The sequence below is a fragment of the Catharus ustulatus genome, chromosome 4 (assembly GCF_009819885.2).
Source record: "Catharus ustulatus isolate bCatUst1 chromosome 4, bCatUst1.pri.v2, whole genome shotgun sequence".
NCBI classification, from domain to species: Eukaryota; Metazoa; Chordata; class Aves; order Passeriformes; family Turdidae; genus Catharus; species Catharus ustulatus.
Window position 1 is genome coordinate 47790383 of NC_046224.1, and position 21397 is coordinate 47811779.

A 21397-nucleotide genomic window follows, 5' to 3' on the forward strand; every position below is an offset into this window, starting at 1 on the left:
TTCGACTGCATTTACAACAATGTCATTGAATATTAATTTTGGTTCCAAGGGTTCTCATTAACTGATTATATCTGCTTTGGCAGGGTAGATTTTGCTCTTTTTGTTTTTAGGAACTTCAAAATGTACATCTGGAGAAAGCTTCCAAAACCCATTTCTTAAAGTTGCTGCTGCTTTGGGAGCCTGTGTTTACATCATGGATGCCACATATAGACAGATCTGGGTTAAAGCAATCTGGTCTAAGCAGAATGTCCTCAGAGCATTGCTTCCAGCAGAGCTTTGCCCTCCAGACGCCAGCAAGTGCCCAGCCGAAGGCTCTGATGCGGAAAGAGGACGTTTCAGATACCATTATTCCACTCACTGCCCTCCTTCGGGCCAGGGAATACCCTCTGAGTGGAGGAAGACTTTTTTTTCCTTTTGAGGAAGCAGCAAGAGGGATCACCTCTCATGTTGTGTATCTTCTCTTTGGGGCTGGAAGCTTCTTTCCCTTTGACCAACCCAGCTGAAACCAGGCAGCAGTGTAGGCTGTAGAAAATAACTCAGCTGGCTTGGAAGCAGGGATATGGGACTCTCTCATATATTATAGTGCACAAACATTGGTTTCCCTCAGATATTATTGAGGACTCTCAAATTCCATCCCCTCTGCCACGCCCAACCTCACACCTATGGAGTACACGAAGTCTGAAGTGCACCCACTGCTCTTTATTCTTCTTAGCCCGCATGGAATTGGATGCTCTCTCCTTAAGCCGATGCCCAAACCCCACTGCCGGCTCAAGAGCCGGTTCTTGGTGTTCCCCCGAGTCGGGGCTCTCCGCTCCGCCGCGTTCCCTGGTACCCCGCGCATTCCCTGTCCCGCCGGCCGGGGCTGTGCGGGCGCTCCGTGATCCTCTCCTGGGGGCTGAGCCGCTCCTCTCCGCAGCCACCTGTAGCTACGGCTCATTTTTTCTGCATTTCTCCGAAAAACAGCTATTCTCAGCGCCTTCCCGCGTGTTTTACTTAAGTGAACTGAATGCCCATGTATCAGGAGCGGAGGTGGTGTCTTTTTCGGAAAGATGCCGTGTTTGTTTTCGCTGTCGCCTCCCCGCGCCCCCCGTGCTGGTAGCGCGGGACCGGAGGGGTGCGCAGGGCTGGCTCGGCTGCCCCTGCCCCCGCCCCGGGGCGGAGCTGCGGCCCCAAATGAGGCACGATTTCACCTTTGGGCTCGTCTTCCCGGAGCACCACTGGAATCACCGCTGTCCAGGTGCTGGCGGCCTCCCGCTCATGGCTCGGCGCTCCGCCGCTGGTCCCCGCTCCCAGCCCCGACGTGGAACGGCCGCATCCCCCCTGTAAAATGAGGGGAGCGGGATCTCCGCGCGGCAGGCGGGAGCCGCTGTTACGCCTGTCGGAGTTGAGCATGGAGGGAGGTGAAACAGCCACCTGAACGCGGAGAAACACCCGAGCCGACAACAAGTAGTCTCGCCTGGCAGGGCGGCACGGAGAGCGGCTGGGGCCGGAGCCGCCCGGGAACAGAAGCCGCTGTCGCTCCTCCGGCAAAGGTAGCGGCGTGGGGACGGCGGGGCTGGGGGGAGCGGGAGGGATCCCACCTGCCCTTCCTTCCCTGAGATACGCGCTCGCCTGCGTGGTTTGTCTGAGAAAGTAGCGAGCCGAGCTCCACACAGAGAGCTTCTCCCAGGGTACGCCTGCTGCCTGCGCTTATGGGGTGCTCTGTATTGCTTCCCAAAAAGCATCCCTTTCCTCCCTCCCACAGTGGGGGTGGGGAGGAAGAGAAAAATATCTAAGCCTTCTTTTTTCCCCCTCGTTAGGCTGTTAGGATAATAAAAGATAGATGCCCATTAAATAATTAACCGTACACTTTCTGTTCCATCAGCGCGGTTCACACAGCCCCGCGAGGGAGAAGGGGGTGGGGACGGTGGCGGATCCATACGCGGTCTAAGCAGCAGCAGTGCCATTTCGGTAGCCTGCTTCCAGGGGAAGCGGGAGCCAGCCCGGAGCTGTGCCCGGAGCTGTGCCCAGGCGGCACAGCCCTGCGCGGAGCAGCGTGCGGAGCTGGCCGGCGGTGGGTGCCGGGCCGGGAGGGCTCTCCGCGGAGTGCGGGTCCGCGGGAGATCTTGGGAGGGGTCTGGGACAGGCCGTGACCGCGGGGTACGGTCCTCCTACGGTGCTGCCTGTGGGGCTTCTCCTCGATTTCTTCTGTTTGCGTTTAAGGCAGAAGCTCGTCCCCCGCGGACCTGCCGGCGACCGGCTGCCCCCCGCCCAGCGACCGGCGCGCCCCCCTCCCCATCCCCGCCGCCGCCTCCCGTGCTCTCCCCAGTCATGTCCCACCCGGAGCGATGGGGAAGCTCGAGGACAACGAGAGGGTGATCCTCAACGTGGGGGGCACGCGGCACGAGACCTACCGCAGCACCCTGAAGACCCTGCCGGGGACCCGCCTGGCTCTGCTCGCCTGCGAGTCCCAGGGCGAGTCCCCGGGCGGCGAGGAGCCGCCGCCGCCCCCCAACCCTCCGCCGCCTCCGGCGGGCGGCTGCCCGGAGCCCGGCAGCGGCTGCAGCCCCCGGGGCAGCGGCGGCGCCAGCGAGTTCTTCTTCGACCGGCACCCGGGGGTCTTCGCCTATGTGCTCAACTACTACCGCACCGGCAAGCTGCACTGCCCCGCCGACGTCTGCGGGCCGCTCTTCGAGGAGGAGCTGGCCTTCTGGGGCATCGACGAGACCGACGTGGAACCGTGCTGCTGGATGACCTACCGCCAGCACCGCGACGCCGAGGAGGCCCTCGACATCTTCGAGGCACCCGACCTGCTGACGGGCGAGCCGCCCCCCGACGACGGCGACGACGACTTGGCCGCCAAGAGACTGGGCATCGAGGACGTAGGGGCGGCCGCCGAGGGCAAGGGCGGGCGCTGGCGGCGGCTGCAGCCCCGCGTCTGGGCGCTCTTCGAGGACCCTTACTCCTCCCGTGCCGCCAGGGTAAGCGCCGCCGGCCGGCGCTCCCACCGGGCTGGGGAGGCCGAGGGGCTGCTGGGGTCCCCGAGCGGGAGCCGGCATCGCGGGCAAGCTCGCCCCGCTTGGGGTGTGCGCGCAGAAGTGATGCTTTGGTGGGCCACGGCAAGGGGGGACGTCGGTCCACGTGGGGTGGTGATGCTTGTCCCCTCCGCATCTGCGGGCAGTGCCAGGCACACGGGTTCCCGCTGTGCAAGCATCCTTCCCATGGGAGCGTGCGGGGGTGAGGTGGGAGCTGTGCCCCGCGAAGCCTGCAAGGGAGCCGCACTCACCCCCTGGCCTGTGTGGGCGCATGGAGGGGTGACTCACTGTGGACCTGTTTGTGTGTGGGTGTGAGCAGGAACAGCCCCCAGGCACCCCTGAGCGCCTGCATGAAGGTGCATTTGGGGTTGGGGAAGCTGGCCTGAGGTCTCTGGTTTGGGGTCAGGTGGTGACAGTGACACAGGAGAGTGACCTCAGTCCTTTCCGAGCTTTGCTCTGTCTGCGCTGGTAGGTGATCCTGGTTGAACAAAGTAAATGTGACAGGGGGTCACCCTGGCTCTTCCTCCATTGATTTCTCAGGGTGACCCTGACTGGCTCTGTGACTGGGGGCCTGGGGACAAGACAGTAAGTGATCATACTGACTTTCTCTTATTTAGATAGGGATTTTAGATTTTGATGCTCACTCCTTTATACTTTGATGTCTTGGATTTTAGATCTTTATTTTCATTGAAGTTGTCAGTGGTGATGCGGGTTCGTTCTCTAACTCAGGGCTTTGGAGCAAACAAATGGTTGTAAGTCCTTTGAAAGAAATACGCAGTGGTGTCTAATTTAACCAGAGAGAAGCAACCACCAGCAAATCCCCCCTGCAATACAAGACAAAGGGATTGTAATGGGAAATGTTTGATGATAAAATAGCAATAAGTATTTTGTAGTGTATTTATCAGGATTTCCAGGAGGTATTCAGAGCTAAACCTCATTCTGAAAAAAGTATGGTTACGGTGGGTGTAATCTCCTGATCAGTTCCACCTATTCCGCTGGTGGTCTCATAAATGTGCCCATAAGTCTGTAGTTTGATGACTTCTGGAAGTGTAGCCCATGGCATGATGCAGTTTCTACTTCTCACTCTATCAGCTTATTGAGGTAAGTTAAACAGAAAGTAAAAGTCCCCACAATTATTACTGTCACTTGCTGAGTGCCAGCGCTGCTTATGTTTCTGAAGGTTGCCTACCAGTATGTTTTCCCATGACAGCTGGCTCCAGCTGATTCTCAAAATATGTTTTTAATAAAGAATGGGTTCTGAAGAAAAGCTACCAGAAGTGTCTATCTTTGCTCCTCAGTGACATACCCCCATCTCGCATCTCAGCTGTCTGAATCCTAAAGAAAATTTGGCTGTCAGTTACCTGACAAACTGTAGTGTATGCGGTGGTTGCCCTGCAGGTTTTCTTTCACCTTACTGTCTTGTGGAAAGTTGCTAACAGTGTCAAAACTGCAGCTCCTATGACAGAATCTTCCTGCTCAACTTTGCTGGAGAACTAAAAAGTGTGGAGTAAGTGGTAAATGGAAGATACATGGAGAAATAGGAAGGTAGGCATGCTCTTGTGCCCTGGAGTTGCAGTTGGGTTTTCAGCCCAGTCTTTGACAGAACCTGTAGGTGCTTGCTTTTTAAATTTTCCATCTGTACTAGGTCATCCTGAACCATTACTAGCCCAGGTGAAGATATTTCAATTTTGCAAAACGAACACTGTAATTAACACTGTAGTAGGAAATTGAAACATGGCAATATTAATCTCCTAGAAGATAGTGTATTTACCTTTTTAGAACTTAACTGTTTTAAAGGAATTAGTCTGACTTCAGATCCAGGCAGCCAGAATAAGGGTGTCAGAACCTTAACAACAGCGTCTAAATCTGTATTTTCATTTTTTGAAGATCTGTACTTGATCTTTTCGGTAGGGAGACAATTTCGAGAATTTCTGGTGCGTTTTAAAGCATTAAAGTGAATTTGTGTTTAAGGACTTGTATGCACTTAGTAAGCACTCTTGAACACAGTAATTTAAGGTGATGTTAACCTCAGTTTGGAACTGAGAATATTTTTCCACACCTGAAACAAGAGCCCTTATTTTCTGAGTATTCTGGCAAATACACTCTTGTTTTATGTCAGCTGAGATGATGACTAACTCTAAAAACATTTGAGTGAAATCCTGGGCTTACTGAAATCAAGACAAAACTCTGAACATCAATCTTTACCTCACAGTATTAGTTACTGACTCATACACCATTTAGATTATGGTGAGGCTGCTTAGTGGTGAACTTTCCTAAGAACTGTTATAATTATTTTCTTTTAGCATTACTGATTTAGGTTCACTAGTGTCTTTTTTGGGAATTATGATGCTGATAAAAATGGGATAATTTCTGTTAATGATATGGTACTTAATATTTGTGATTTTCTTTATTCGAAACTGTGATCTCTAAAAATAGAAATTTATAGAAATTCAAATATAAGTTGCCATGGTAACCTCTTCGGGGATAGTGCACGCACAAGATTATTCTAGCAAGACCATCCAGTGATGTTATATAAATAGTGGAACTAGTTTGTTGACTAGAGGTTTTACTTTAGTCAAGATTGTAAAAAAATTCAACTTTTAGTGCATGCAATCTAATTGTCAGATAGCAACATCTACTAAACATGGACCTTGTAAATATGAAACGTAATCTATGCATATATGATTGCTTTGAAATCTGCAACACTTTCCTTTGTTTCCCAAGTTCAGGAGTTAGGTCTGAATGTTATTTCTGTCTTCATATTATCGTTCTGGATTTCATAGACCATGAAATGAAATTAAAGAGTGCAGCCATACTCCTTTCACTGCACGCGTAATAGAACAATCATTCACAAAAGGCTGTTTGACACAATGCTGTTATGTAGATATGGAAATCTACTGGCATAAGGGGCTGGCATAGGAGGAAGAGTGCTGGGTGACTGAATCTTTGTGCCTTTGTTTAAATGACTGAAACAGACATCTAATTCTTACCTGACTAAAACTTGTGCACTGTTTTGTTGGTGATATCTGTAAGTGATTTTGGTGTCCAGTGGCTCCTAAGTGCCAGGTACTTGTTTGCTCTAGTAATGTGCAAAGATACATCCAAGTAGTTTGTAAGAAAGCACAAGAGGCAATGTTAAGTGCTGAGTTCAGAAGTGTCTGCGGATGTCCAGCAGGAGCTGGAATGCCAGTGCTCATCTCAGATATCATATTTCAAAGTAATTACCTCTAAAGCCTTTTTACTTTTGTATAATAGTGGAAAAATGATGCTGTTTAAAGAAGTAATTAGTATTTGTCATTGATTTTTCCTAAGGATTATGGATTACTCCTGTACTGAGTGCAGGAATGCAAAAATGGCCCTGAAATTCACCAAGTCCATAGCAGTATATTCCTTAATGTTTTGAGAAAACTGTATATGTTCATGGATAACAGGAGAGCCATGTGGGGTAGTTAAGCAGCGTGGCCCAGGGCACTTGAGCGGCATTGCCCTTTGCAGCAGCTGAAGGCAACTTGCATACCCCTTTGCTATGGCTTTTTCCTCTAGGAAAGATCATGATTACTTGGTTTACAAGGTAATATAAATCCTAACTAGCAAGTATTTGTCAAGTTTGCTGTAAGTAAATATTCACTGCAATGCAAATAAACCACGAAAGCCTTGTGGTCTAGGCATCAAGATACACCTTGCAAGTGTTCTTAAAAATATTGATCTGCTTTATAGTGACATGGGGAGCTGTATTTGAGCAGTGGGTGGTATTTTTGGAGGGAAATAAAGTTCCCCTCTATTGCTTTATATGATGTTAAATTGTCAGATGTTCCTTTCAGTGACACCATCTACACCATCTTTGAGCATTCGGTGAGGTGAAGAATCAGCTGAAATGAGTGGGATGGGAGAGGGGAAAAATATGATTTTACAGATTCCCTCGAGAGGGTAAAGATACAGAAATTATGTTAGAGAACATTCTTATCAAAGATAACTTATGTCTTTATTTGGTGGCTTGCTTATGTTTTCTCCAGGTACCTAGATACCTGTTTTGATACCTGTCAAGAAAGCCTTGATTTAGGAAGCCTGTCATGTACTATGGTGAATGACTGAAGTGAGTTATATTTTTAGGGCTTTGCCTGTTCTGATTCAAGACAAGTTTTATTTTTGGTGGAAACAACACTGCTGCAGTAGTCTGAAATACTGTGAATGGAGTGGTGCAGATCCATTAATCTCAGAATATATGTTTGTAGATTAATAGTGAATAGCAAAGGTTTGTTTTCTTAACTGATAGGAAGCCCTTTAATACATACATGGAAATCTTTACTATCTATATTTCATTCAATGAGGAAAGCAGCTATACTTTAGATTTTACCATTTGATTATTAGGCAGACATCTGTCTGAAAATGGCACAAATAAAACAGTTAAGGTTGATGTTTCAAAGAGGGTATTTCTTTTGTTGGTAATCAAAGCACTGAATTTATTTACAAGTGGAAAATAGTCAATTACATTTAATTGGTAAAAAACAATCATTCTACTTGAAACATTAACACTGTGGGAGCTGTCTTTCTTAAAGACACATCAAGATGTGTTCCTAATGACAAAAGTCAATACATTACTGTTACAGATACTCACACACTCTGCAGCTTCATGTATACATGGGCTGACTAAATCACATTGTCAGTAATTTTTATTAACTTCTGTCATGCTCGCTTTTAAAAGTCCTAGTTGGAAATTCTGGCTTAATACGTGATGTATAATCAACTAGCTTGATCTGCCCTAAGTGTAGATGGTCTCTGATGGTGCTGACATATCAGTGAGGTAAAATCAGCAAGATTTCTGGCTTCCTAACTTCTGCCTCTTCCTCTACAGCTGTTCTGCCTGATGCTGCTAGTGTTTCCATGGAAACAAGCCAGCTCTTCGCTTCCTCTTCCCATTGAAAACAGCCTTCTCACTGTCACTTATTCATCTGGGAAAAGGATTTTGTCATGGCCCTGATATAAATGACACAGAGACGATCTGTCCTATCATTTCAGAATTAGATGCTATTAGGTATGTGCACGTGCATACAGCCAGATTGTATTTCAGTGACTCTGAAATAATTTGGTTAATGGACTCAGGTTGAATTTGCTTTGGTGTAACTGAAAGTGGAAATCAACTAATTAAACAAAGCCCAATATAGTAACAGTGTGAGAACAATTTTAAATTGGGAAATCTGGCAGACAATGTTTTCTTTTTTATGTAGTTAATATAGAATGTAGTATTTGTCATGTTTGTTTACAGTGATAAAATTCTTAAATGGTTTACTTTGAGGACGAGAATTTATCCACAAACTGATTAAGATGGTGGTGGGAGGAATGGCTCACAACTTAGGATGAATGTTGTATAGGTTTCAGTGCTACTGTCAGATGAGGAATCATGTTATCATGCCCATCATGTGATGCAGTCAGAATATGAAATAAGAGATGCAAGAAAACTGGTATCTTCAAGGTCCTTTTATTCTTAAGATGTTTGGTACTTAGTCCAAAGTAAATACATCAATCAATACCCTGTGAAGAAATCAGCATTTTTGCTTGATTTGATGAATTTGTGTTAAGTCATAATCAGAAAAGTTCAAAACTGAGACAAATTCCATATCCTTGATTAATATCCTTCACTGTATGAACTTTTATATACTATTAGAGAAATTTGTGTAGAACTTGCCTATCCTTCTCTTCCTCAGTGATCATTGGCAGAATGTGATTGTTCCCTTCCTATGAAGGTGCCTTGCAATTGGGGTAGAAGGATAAGAAAAGAGGAAAGGCTCCTTCTATAAATTTTTAGTATTTTAATAATCTTCTGGAAAAGTGATGTCTAGTAGTTTTAAGATAGAAGAAAGAACTTCTCACTATCAGGTGCTATTTCAGCACTGTTCATTTCTCCAGAGATGGTTCCTGCTTGTCCCGCTGTGATTCAGATTTGTGGCTCGTCTTAGGGAAGGAGAGTTTCCTTCAGCCATAACTGGAAAGAGAAGGTTTATGCTCTCTATATTTAGCACCCAGAGGGGTAGTGTGTTCCCTTTTAATTCTCTTTACTAAACTTTTCTTTAGACTTCACTTCTGTCAGTATGGTTTACATAAACTTAGTGATTCAGTGTAAAAACTTGTGGGGATTTCTGCAGGGTTTTGGTTGTTTTTGTTTTTTTTATTGTGTGTAAATTAGTTAAGCAAATAAATACAGATATGGTAATAGAATATCAATTAATATCAGCTAATAGCTGTCAGTCTACTTACTTATAAGGAATACTGTATTTCTTACAGTTCCACAGTTCCTTTACACACTCTTGTTCTTTCAGAAGCACACACTTTTCCAGTACAAATCAGTAATTGCATAGGAATAAAAATTTTATTTTAAAGAAATGCTAAGCAAGACTATTGAATAATTTTATATGCAGAGGAAATAGAGAGACTATGTCCAGTTTTAATTACATAGGCTCCTACTTCCAAAGAGCCTTGTCCCTTGATATGAGGGCTGAAACATGAGAATATTTCACACGTGAGAAATAATTTATTCTGGTGAACAAAACAAATATACAATTTTATCTTGGTGATATTTACTAGCATGATCAAAGGGATTTAAGTTGTAGTGATAGCCTGGTACATTTTTTTCCCTGTAGTGGTATACACGTGTATATGTTGGTATAACTATATGGTAATCTTGTAATTTCAGGTGTTACAGAAAAAGCTGTAGAGAATGAACATGAAATCACATGTTTTTGGTTTTTTTTGTCTTGTTCTACTAATTTGTTTAATTAACATCTTTGTTGGTACTTTATGAAGACTGAAGGAGTTTTGAAGGAAAAACTCCACTTCCATCTGTTAATCAGATGTGTTAAAATAGAATGCCATCTAATCACAAGAAATACAATTTCTTGTGATTTGTGATTTGCTTTACAGATTTCCTGGCTGAAGTGGTGACTTGAAGCTTGAAAATCAAATTATCTAATTATGCATTGTAGTAGTGTGTTGTTATTCCCCCTGCTGCTTCTAAGCTGAAAATTTTGAGATACTGCTATTGTTTAGGTCTTTTTAACAGTAGGTTAATTATTACAGTAGTATGATAATTCAGTTCTTTCTTGTTACAGACAGCCTTTTGTAGTTTCTTGGTGTTTCTAGGTGAAACTTAGATATTGGGTCTTTGATATATTCCAGCAAAACGCTGTAAACAGAGAACAGTCTCTTAGCCCAGTGCAGAATAGTGCGGTAGAGTTCATTAATATGCATGAAGTATGACATGCAATATGATCTAAGCTTGTTTCTGAAATAAGTGTGTTTTAAATAAGTATGGTTTAAACACAAAAATGTTTACATTTTCATTAGTGTATAGCATAGAGAATTGCATTTTTCCACTTTGCCTAGTCTTTATAAAAGGGTAAGTATCCCTTGAAGATTGTGCATTTGGCTTGGATAATTTTTAGAGCATTAAAGATACAGTAGTGTCTTGGTGGGATTAGTGTGCACTGCGAACCAGTGTCAACCAAGGCCTCAAATTCTTGTGGTTCAGATGTGCCAGGCTGACGAATCTACACAGTCCAAAAAATACGATTTTCCCAGCCTCTACTTGGCTGGAGGCAGGGCGCCTCTGGTTATTCTTCTTTTCCTGGGCATGTGTCTTGGAGGTTCCTTCAAGGGGACACGTCATCATCATCATCATCATCATCATCATCATCATCATCATCATCATCATCATCATCATCATCATCATCATCATCGTCATCATCGTCGTCATACCTGGCAGTTTGGCCATGGGCTACTGGAGCTGCTTTCTTTTTGGTGGAACATCTTCTCTGTGTCTCGCTGTCCTGCAATGCTAGCACCCATTTTGCAGAGCAGCAGTAGATTTTCCATCCTACTTTTTCATGTTTTCTCCAGAATCATGCAGGAAGAACAACAGCTCAGCTTGTGAGATTGGTCTTCTCTCCCCATCTGGGGGACATCTACGTTTGGGGCCAGAACTTTTGATCTGTGTATCCGAGATTTGGAGAAGGTCCTCTTTAATCTCCTCCCTGAGTTTCTTGTGGTTCTCCTCTATCTTACCTTCTAATTCCTGCAGACATGCTTCCACAGCTGCGATTCTGGCGTGTATTGGGCCGTGTACAGCATCTGCATATTCTCAGAGCTTCTTCACCGTATCAATCATGGTCTCCTCCCTGTCATCCCACTTCATTATTGCTAAAGCAGAAGCATTTTCTTGTGGCTCAATTCTTACAAGTTTTGCCACATCACAGACGTACATGGTATCAAATCTGGATTCTTAGTTGTTAGGTCATCTGAAAAGACAATCTCTGCCACTGCCATTTCTCGCAAGTATCGAATCCCTTGTTCTGTGGTTTTCATGTAGATATTGGCTTCCGATCTTTTGTCAGTTGCTCTGACTTCCGATTTTGTATCAGGATCCTGCTTTGAGGATCCTTCGCCTGGGTTATCATTGTCCACTGGCCGATCAGTTTTGTGCTTTCTTCCTGCAGCAACTGCCAGTGGCTTAGGCTTACTGTCTGGTTTAGCTGCTGGCTTTGGCTCACCGTCTGGTTTAGGTACAACCTGAGTAACTGGAGTGTTGGCTGAGTTATCTCCCTGCCCCTTGGCCTCTGTTTGCTGCCCTGCAGTATTAGCAGTGTGCGATAAGCATATGCCAGGGCCAGCTTATTGCAATGAGCTTTTTCTCCTTAGAATCATCATGGCACTACTCTTCCAGATATTTCCCCACTTTGTCTGGATTCTGAATTTGTTCACGTGAAAATTACCAGGCTGGAGAATCAGAAAATTCCTTCAGGGTTTGGCCCATTCTCTCCCATTCCCCACACCACTCAGAATTTTCCGTGCCTGGCCCTACTCCAAGTTTGGGGGTCTCATCAGCAACTCTGGACCCCTCAGCCTTCATTCTAGAGAGGCTGCAGACTGTATAGAGGAAGCCTACCAGATGAAATACCAGGAAGGTGATATCCTTGACATTCAGGGGAAACTGAACATTCTCAAAAAAATGACTTAACAGATTCAAAGGAGAAGAAGGAAAGGAAAGGCTGAAAAGCCTCATCCCCTGCTCCTCCTCTAACAAACTGTGTGCAATTACTAATAAACCCCCAAAACATGCTATTGGAACTGGGACACAGGGTAGGACAAAGAAGCCATAAACCAAACATACCTGGAACAAACTCCAGTGGATTTGTAAACTTTCTGTAATTCATTATCACCGAGCCCAGCACAATAGCTATTCTAATCTGTGCACCTCTACTGAAAAAACAGCAGTGTTAGGGACACTACTGGAGCTATCCCTGGGTAAGAAAATAAGCCTAGGGACCAGAAAGGTATTAAAAACTCAAAAAAGCCTAAGGACCCAAGACACATGGAGGCCTCCACCCCAAGAGACATTATAAATTCAAACAACATGGTTACTGACTGCTTTACCCCAATACAGAGTAAATACAACCAAAATGCAATCAGAACTGGTTTTTTTCCACTTTCTCGTCTCCCACATTGGGCACCAATAAATATTTGTCCTGGTTTAAGGCAAATTTGGGAGGAAACTTCCAAATGGGGTCCCTCAACTGGTTTGGGGAAAAGTATTTCCTCAGAAAGAAGTGGAAAAAAAACCCCTGTTTTATTTAACTGACAAAGCACTTCCCAGCACAAAATTTAGCAATACCAAACAGTAGAACTTCTCACTGCTGCAAAGAGATGACAAGCTCAGAAGGGTCCCTTTTATGAGTGCAGCCCAGCTCACTTAGTCTGTTCTCAGCCCCTCTAGCCTGGGAAATGCTGCAGCCCAGGTGGGCCACAGGTGTGAGATCCCAGTGCTACTCAGTCCAGAACAGGCTCAAGCAGTTGCAAGAGAAGGAAAAAAACACAGTCCAGAGGACCCCTTTGACCCAGCTAGCCAGAGAAACTAACCAAAAAGCACAAAAGACCTCTCTCCCTCTGTCCACTGCAGACAACACTGTCTGTGTGAAGGATACAGGGGAGCAAGTGCCGCCTCTCATAACAAACTCTGCACCTCTTTGTCTTCCCACTCACTCCTGGAAGCAATCTTAAAGCTGCAGAACTCAATATTCAACAGAAGATTTGGGGATACAAGCATCATGAAGTCACCCCAAGGCAAGTAGATATATAGCAGTAAACTTCTTTTTAGCTGTTTAATCCTTATCTTTAGAGAAATAAGTCTTCTTTGGCAAGACTTTCACCGCGCTTTGATAAAAACACAAGGCTATTCCAGTATTAGGGATCTGATAGTACCTGGGATTTTAAGCAACAGAAATCAAATGCTGAAACTCAGTTAATGGCAGGAGAAATTGCATTGGAGAAAATAAAATTTAGTGGAGTTGAAAAAGGGGGCTGTGGAGCAGTGCTGTGATGTGCTGGGTACGTGTTGTTGCCATAATGCAGAGCACAGGCTGTGTTCCCAACAATTTTGCAAGGGATCTGTGTTGGTGTCTGCTGCAGCACTGAGTGAGAGATGAACCAGCCCCAACAGCACCCTGCTGCTGGTGGGCACTCTAAAGGGATGGGGCAATAATGTCTTCTAGTCACATTCCTGTTGGCCTAAGAAATTTCTCAGATTGTGAACATTCACAGAATACTAGGCTTTTATATGCTGTGTACTGTAAGATTAAGGATAATCAAATATGTAGTGATTAATATTTTACATAAAACCTGTGCAATAGCATAACTTTAATGTTTTTCTTAATGTAGGAAATTTACATTGCAGGAAAATGTAAAAATGTTTTTGAAGTATAAAAATGGATATAAATTTTCTTTAGTTCTTAGGCAATATCAAAGCAGATGTCCTCAATAGTCCTTATTTTTACCTAGGTATTTGAAAATTCTCTGAACTTTTCAAGTGAGCAATAGTCTTTATTGGCAGTTGGTAATCCGACTGTGAATGGCAGTTATGTTTGATAATTGGTTTCAGGAGTATCTTCATTTTCACAGTATAATTGTTAAAAGCTGAAAGAGATGGCTTTGATATTTTTTATTAGTATCATCAAAAGTTTTACATAAGTCTTTTTTGTGACAGGAGTTTTTCAGTATTCTAAGTTTAATCCAGATATAGTTTGTAGAAGAATCTTATTCATGTTTCTGGTTTCTGATCTCTTTCAGGAAATAAATTTTCTTGCATTTGCAGTTCTAGGTCTGATACCTACCATGAGATTTTCATTTGAATTTTAGGATGTAGTTGACACACAAGCACATCTGAATTTCACCTTGAACATTCTTCCCTTGGTCTGCAAAATTATTTAAAAAAATGGCAAATAACTCAGTTCAGCTGTGATGTGGTCAAGCAGTTGGACTAGATGATTGTTGTAGGAGCCTTCCAACTGAAAGAATCTGTCCTGTTCTGAAGAAATAAGTTCTGGTTTTCCCACCTTACCTTCTTTCCCTTTTATTTAACAAGTTGTCATTCTATATAATAATGATGGTGTTTCATAATCTCATGGTTTAGAAACAAAAGTGTATATAGTAAAAGACATACAATAAATGACATCAACTCTTTTTTAGGGTGGAAATCAGACAGGGTAGGATTTCAGTGTAGGTGTTGAACATAAGCTTTGCTGTATAACTCATTATCTCTTCTTTATCTGGTAATACTGTATGTTAAATTGATATAAACACCTTAGGCATCTTAATCCTTTGGCCAGTGAATTTTGTGGCTGACTGTATTAGAGACTGTTTGAATATAGTTTCAAATTTGAGAATTAGACACTTGACAGCAAGACAGAGTTATTTTCCTGATTGCCTAGGTGATATACCTGTGCAGCTTGGAAAACAAATGACTGTGGTTGTCATTTATCTCCCAAACAGGCATGTGAAACTAATAGTGCAGTGACCTGTAAATGGTCAACAAAACTGGTTTGATGCATTGCAGCTACAAGGTCTCCTTGGTTAGTCATTGCATTTTTTAAGTTGGTGCTTTGATAGCAGAAAAACGAACTAGGGGAATTAAAAATGAAAATAAATATTGAATAACAGGGAAAATTACGTCTTGGGAAAAAATGAGCCATTATGGACTGAAGCAAAGAACGTGTCTTCATTGTCTAGGTTTGTCACAATATAGCCAGCCAAACCTTAAAACTGGCAAAGATATTTCAGGTGTGTTTCTTTTGACTGATGGTCACTGTTTTAAGTATAGAAGATGATGAGTTTTTATGAACTGCAGGTTTATCTACTTAAACTTCTTGCTCCACTTGCCATTTCCTTAATCTTTTAGTGAGGTGGGAGCTTTGATCTTTTGATCTCTTCAAAATTGCTTCCCTAATTACTAGGTTATGACATTTTTGAAATGGCTACCTCCATCCAGGAGCTGTGACAGCAGTGTCTCTTCAAGCTATCATTAAAGACTCTCAGAATTGGTTCTTGTTTCTTCACTCTTCAGCTGCCCTGTGTTGCGTTCAGCATCTTGCATTGTCACTGAACCAATGACTAGCTATTCTAGTACTTCAATTCTAGTACAATTAATGCCCTTTCCAATGTTTTTATATTAAAATTTACCATTTTGCTATGGCTTGAAGTGCAGTGGTAGCTGTAGATACCTGCCTACTGCTTTAGCAGCTGTGTTAGCAGTTTTTCTTTGAAAGTGTGATAGCTTGTCTCACTTACTGAAATGAAAACTCTGCAAGATTTCAATGACTTTGCATTCTCAACAATTGAAAGACATTTAAATTTAGTATTTGGTAGCAGAAATGTACCCATTAGTCTCTAGAGAAGTGCAGATGTAGTTTATGTTGGGTTTGTGTTTCATTAGAACAACTTCTCTTACAATACAGTCCTGACAGATTTGTGAGGTGAAGGCATTCAGTATTTGAAATGATACCTGCTTTCTTCAAATATGATGAGCTAATTTTCTAAAATGTGAAGAAATATTAAAATACTATTTTGTAGTGCTGCTGTTTGTATGCTCCTTGCAAATATGGCTGAGGAGGTGTGTGTTAGTAATTATAATGAACAAACTTTGCAAATCTTACTTTGTTTGTTTACTGACAAAGCAATGTTAAAATAACAAGGTAATTGTTGCACTTTGCTAATCATGCTGTGGGTATCCTAATCATGCTGTGGGTAGTATGTTGCCTCCAGAAACCCAAGCCTTGTCTCTGGTTGGGAAAGTCTTTGCAAAAGTGGAAGCTGAAGGAAAATGTGTGACCTAAATTTTTCATTGCAGTTCTACTGTTCAGACAAGTGCAGTATGACTACTGTGTACACTGAAGAAATGTGAAAATGGGGTGAAATGTGAGTGTGAGACAGAAGGGAGAATGTTTGGGATCCTAGTGCTTTCAGACTTCAGGTGTTCTTATCCATATATATATACAAATGTGGATGCAAATATTTTGTGTGTGTGTATAGATGTATGTACATGCACAGATACACACATACATGTATAAAAATTTAATAAATAGGTTTTTATAACTTGTAATTATGATAGTCCTTATGATTTTCTTTTGATTTCCCAATTTGTCCTTGAAGGTTTTAGTGAAGAAGGCTGCATCCTAGATTTCATTACTCAATTCAGTGGTTTTGCTTTTACATGTTTAATTCAGCTCCTGGCTGTAAGTTTGAGTAGAGTTTTGTGGACTGTATGAATATCTTGCTGTTTTAGGCTATGATGGATCTGTCTTATGAGATATGCGTCTATACTACAGTATTGGCATATAGTAATTAATCATGTTTGATAACAGTAGTGTTCCATTCTTTATAAATTTTATCTCACTAAATGTGGGAGAAACCTGAAGGAGTTACATAACTTAAGACATCTTATTTTCTGTGGACTGCTATCTCATCAGTGACTCTCAGGGCCAAATAAAGTTATTCCTGCTTGTCAAAACACACATTCTTTATAATATTTTTAAGACATTTTAAGAAAATCAAGTCTCCCTGGGATGCAGTTTTCCCTTCTTCAGATATAGTAAGGGGATATATTAAATAAAACCAGATTTGGCAGTCATTTACATCAGGTCATGTTGATAACACACAGTGATTTTTCATCTTTGAAGTATTACAGCCTGTTTTATTATTAATCTTTTTTTTCATTTAGTTCTTTTTTTGAAAGGAATAGAGGATCAGTTCAAGTTGAGTTCATACATCCCTGCTTCTTGTGAGGATTATTGACTAATGAGAAGCATAAAACCATGAAACCAACATTTAAACAGAAGATGCAGAATGTCAAAATACAGTGATATACAGTGATTATGTCACAATGAACTCATTTGGTCAGTCTTGGAGGGACACTGAGGGTTAAGAGGGATCAGGCACTAAAGTGCTAGCAGGGAGTTCTGGAAATCCAGGTTTCTGTCTTCTGTGGTTCACCCTTGACTTCAAACTGGGAAGATACAAATGCTCTCTTGCCTTAGAAAATAAAAATAAATAAATTAAAAATATTTAGTGCTAAAATAACAGAGTTACTAAAAAAAGAAAGAATGGTATTTTTGTTTTTGACTGTAAAATATAGTGCAAAGGAGAGCTTAGGTAATTTTTACAGAAGGTTGGCTAGTTTTTGTGCCTGAAGATTTAAGCATACATAATCATTTAACGGTCCCTTTTAATTTTTTTTTTTAATTAATTTTTAATTTTTTAAAAATTTAATTTAGTGGACCTATGGTAGAAGTAAAGTGCCACTGTGTAGTAATTTGAATGTATGCAGTGATGAGTATGAGAGGAAATCCTCAATATACTGATAATAGTGTTTGCAGAGCAGACTTGGAAGAGTGTATTCAGAGAAGAAGGCTTGTATTCTACACCTGAAGAATACAGAACAAAATAAAATTTTGACTTCAGGAAGAAAATAGTGATGATTTTGTGAACTGAGTCAAAGTCTACAGGGAAGAAAACTCTTCAGTCATCTCAGTAACAGTTGCTTTGGTGGATGTAAATACAAGGAGATTGAATTAAAATCATAGAACAGTAGAAAAGACCTTTAAAATGATGGATTAAGGTGGGGGTTGGCCCATACTGGTCTGCTATAGTTTTTCTTCCAAAATTTTGTTTAGTAGAAAGTTTGCAGAATTCAATACTGTTCACTGAATGTCTGCAAAGACCTTTGGTATTCGGCCCATGCTGTTAAATTCTAGCACAACAGAATGTAGAGTCTCCAAGTGAAAAATGTTGTTCAGTCTTTACAGTTGGCTCTGCTGTCAATTTGATCTGCAATATATTAGGGTGGTAAATATGTTGAATGAACTCATGTTGATTTTTGGTTGTCTTCTGTAGCTGCTTTCTAGGGGATGCATTTTATCAGGCTTTGAAAAAAAAAAAAGGTAATATCCCAGCACCATGACCAGTGTCATCAATACTTACAGTAGCACCTAATTTTGTATTTCAAGAGCATTTGCATTAGTTACTGAAAGCTAGTTGCTATTCTGTGCTGCTTTTTAATAGGTTAGCAATTTGTACTTAATTATATAGATCAGTATTGGCTAAGCATACAGTAGTGTTGTAATTGAGTTACTCTAAATTTTGGTATGAGATTTTTTCAACAGAAATTAATCCTTAATTCTGAAATAATACCCATCTTTGTGTTCTGCTTTTCATGTACAAGAACTGTAGCTGTAAGTTCTCCCTGTAGAGATGTGAATTGTCCTATATATGGTGAATGCATTTTCATGAGCAAGATGTGTAATGTTGTTTATTGTGAAACAAAGCCAAACATTTTGCTTATTGATCATAAATTTGAATTGTTATCTAATGTGAAAGCCATGGAGAGGAAGGAAGAGCATTGCCATCAAAATTGAAGTGTTGTTTTGAAGATTCTGGGCACTAATATTTTGATTTTTTTTCCCCTTTTCCTTCATAAGGGAAAACTGTACTGAGTTACTGTATCAGGAAATACATTTTAGGGAAGCTAGACTGAATTATTACGGGAAATTCATTAGTAGTCTGACTGCAGTGTTTTCTGTTGGGGAAAAACAAAGCAAACCAAAACAAAACTAACATTTAGTTATATCTGGCCAAGATTTGAGGATGTGCTTAAAGCATGTGACAATATTGGCTGAATGAGTTCCAGAAGACGGCAGTTGGCAAGGCTGAAGTCTGCTGTGATCGTGGACAGGCAAGCCATTTCTTCATTCACTTAATTGCTTTGGAACAAACAAGATGCAGGATAAACAAATTGGCTCAGTTTCTACCTGAAATGATGTACTGCCTGTACTTTTGACAGAGAATGGCTGAGTTGTAGGGATTTCTTCTGAGGCTTTTGAGGTTTCTAGTGTGTTGTTAATAGCTGTGTAATACAAGGCTGGATTTCAGCATTGATGCTTAATACAGAGTAATGTCAATACTTAAACCAACATACAATATTTTACTTAGCATTCAGTGCACATTACCAGTCAGTAAGCCAACTGTAAAGCTTTTGTCAAGAGAAAATTTATAGCACTATAAGTTCATGTCTGTCACACAATGCTTTCCCTTTCGTTCATGTACTGTGCTGATGTTGTGTGTTGTTCTGAATTTGGCAAAGCTGGTTCTGAAACAGGAGAGTAAGACAGATCTGGTTTCATGTTCACTGCATATCTTAAAAAAAACCAAACCTTCCATTATAGGATTTTAACATGAAAAAAATAGTTCTGTGTATTTCTAGTTGTTGTTGCAAATTTCTGGCATGAGTGACAAGTTTGACCCTGAAAAAACTATGAGCTGGAAGCCCATAGGAATCATGATAATGATTTGTGATACATTTTAAACCGAGTTTGACACTAACTGTTAAGAAGGCTCTCTTCAGTCCTGCAGTATTAGAGTGAAAACCCTAATAAATTGAACTATTTTCAAGACTTACCTAGATAAATACCTTGCTTTTCCTAAAGATTGGAGTTCATAGTACTGTTCTATTGAGTCGAGGCTGTTTCTGCTTAAAGGAAGTACAGTGCTTCTGCATTACTCTGGCAATCTCTGAGTCAGGAGAGGATTTCCTAGAATAGACAGGGAATACTGGACAAAGTGAGCATTGTCAGACTGGTAAGTCAAATGTGCCAGAGGATGGAAGTGCACCTATAAATAGGAAACCAATCTGCAAGAAATACATTAAGATCTTGAAGAGAGAGGATCTTAGAGGAGAAACCTAATTGGAGGATACTGAAGAAAAGTGGTGCATTTGAAATAGCAGTTAAATAAAAAGAAAGGTCAAGAGTGGGAAAAGTTGGGGAGGGGTGTATTGTTTGAATATTATAAATTAAGTAAGGCTTCAGAAATTAGGAACTGATGATGCTCTGAAATGTAGGTTGTGTTGGTTATAGTTGCTTCTGGATTTGTTTTATTCTGCTGTGTAGGGAAGACACATGTTATCAGTTTTGTAGGGTGAAATATTTGCATTTATCACAGTCCTTGGGAACTCTTCAGATGATTAGAATAAAGTATTGGCAGGGAAAGAGACAGGAGAAGGGCAGGGAGAAACCTCAGTGTCCATTTGTACAAAGCTACAGTCTTAGGTTTAATTACGCAGTTGGTTTTTAACTTTTGAAAAGCAATATATTAAATCTTTGAGTTTACCCTGAATCTCTCTGAAGATTTATCTGAATGGTGAAACTTCTGTGTAAGCTTTAAATTGGGATTCTGTACATGCATTTGCTTTTTATTTTCTGGAGAGTCCATATAGCTCACAATCCTGATGCTGTGCTCTATTAAACATGGTGCTTGTTGTGCAGTATCTGTAGCTTTTTAAATAAGAGATTTTGAAGTTAAATATATAACATATGTGCTATTGAGTGTAACTGTGTTAGGCAAACTGTATGAGTTGTGTACCTCTATGTACCAATATTGAGACTATTATTTAAATGGTGAATTTGAAGGAAGCTGAACACTGAGTTGTTTTTATTTCAGTTCACAGGAAAGTAAAAAATAGGTCATGTAGGAAGAGGATAGTAAGATAAATGTTTAATATTTGAAATTCAGGAAAACCACTAAGTGGCAGAGTTTTATTTTTAATTTCAAACTCATTAGTTTTTACAAAATTGCCTTGGATAAAGTTGTCCTAAAGGGACTGTCTCATATATTATGAGCTGATATACTCAAATGAAGGCTTTTTCTCCATCTCACAACCTATTTTAGGTCTGTTGTTCAAAGAACTTTGATACTAAGGATGATGATTCCACTTTTTGTGGCACTAATTCATAGCAGAAACAGTTCACTCTGAAATTCCTCTTGAAAATAAAGTAAGACTCCTAGAGCCAAGCAAAGGTCTTCCAGCTCTACATCACTTACAAGCATGACTTCTTTACACAGTATCTTTACACAGAATTAGACAGGCATGCCAAGTGAATGATGAAGCAAAGCACCTCTTCTGTGTTGCTGTGAATATAAAAAGACATTATAAATCATAAACACTGTATATAAAAAAATAAATTCTTATTGCCACATTGTAATTTTACCACAAAACAACAGCACAAAAGGAC

At 41.4% G+C, this 21397-nt stretch overlaps 1 protein-coding gene across 7 annotated transcripts in view; it reads left to right on the plus strand.

Moving 5' to 3' along the window:
- Window positions 1-872: 872 nt before the first annotated feature.
- KCNC2 (potassium voltage-gated channel subfamily C member 2) overlaps window positions 873-21397 on the plus strand; it is a 102774-nt gene continuing 82249 nt past the window's right edge. The window contains exons 1-2 of one of the 7 annotated variants that reach the window (XM_042779233.1): window positions 873-1532; window positions 2207-2960. In XM_042779233.1, coding sequence (XP_042635167.1) covers window positions 2328-2960 — 633 coding nt within the window. In that variant the 5' untranslated portion in view covers window positions 873-1532; window positions 2207-2327. The remainder of the gene's footprint in view (window positions 1533-2206; window positions 2961-21397) is intronic. The other 6 variants (XM_033059159.2, XM_042779234.1, XM_033059158.2 and 3 more) reach the window with 6 other exon arrangements.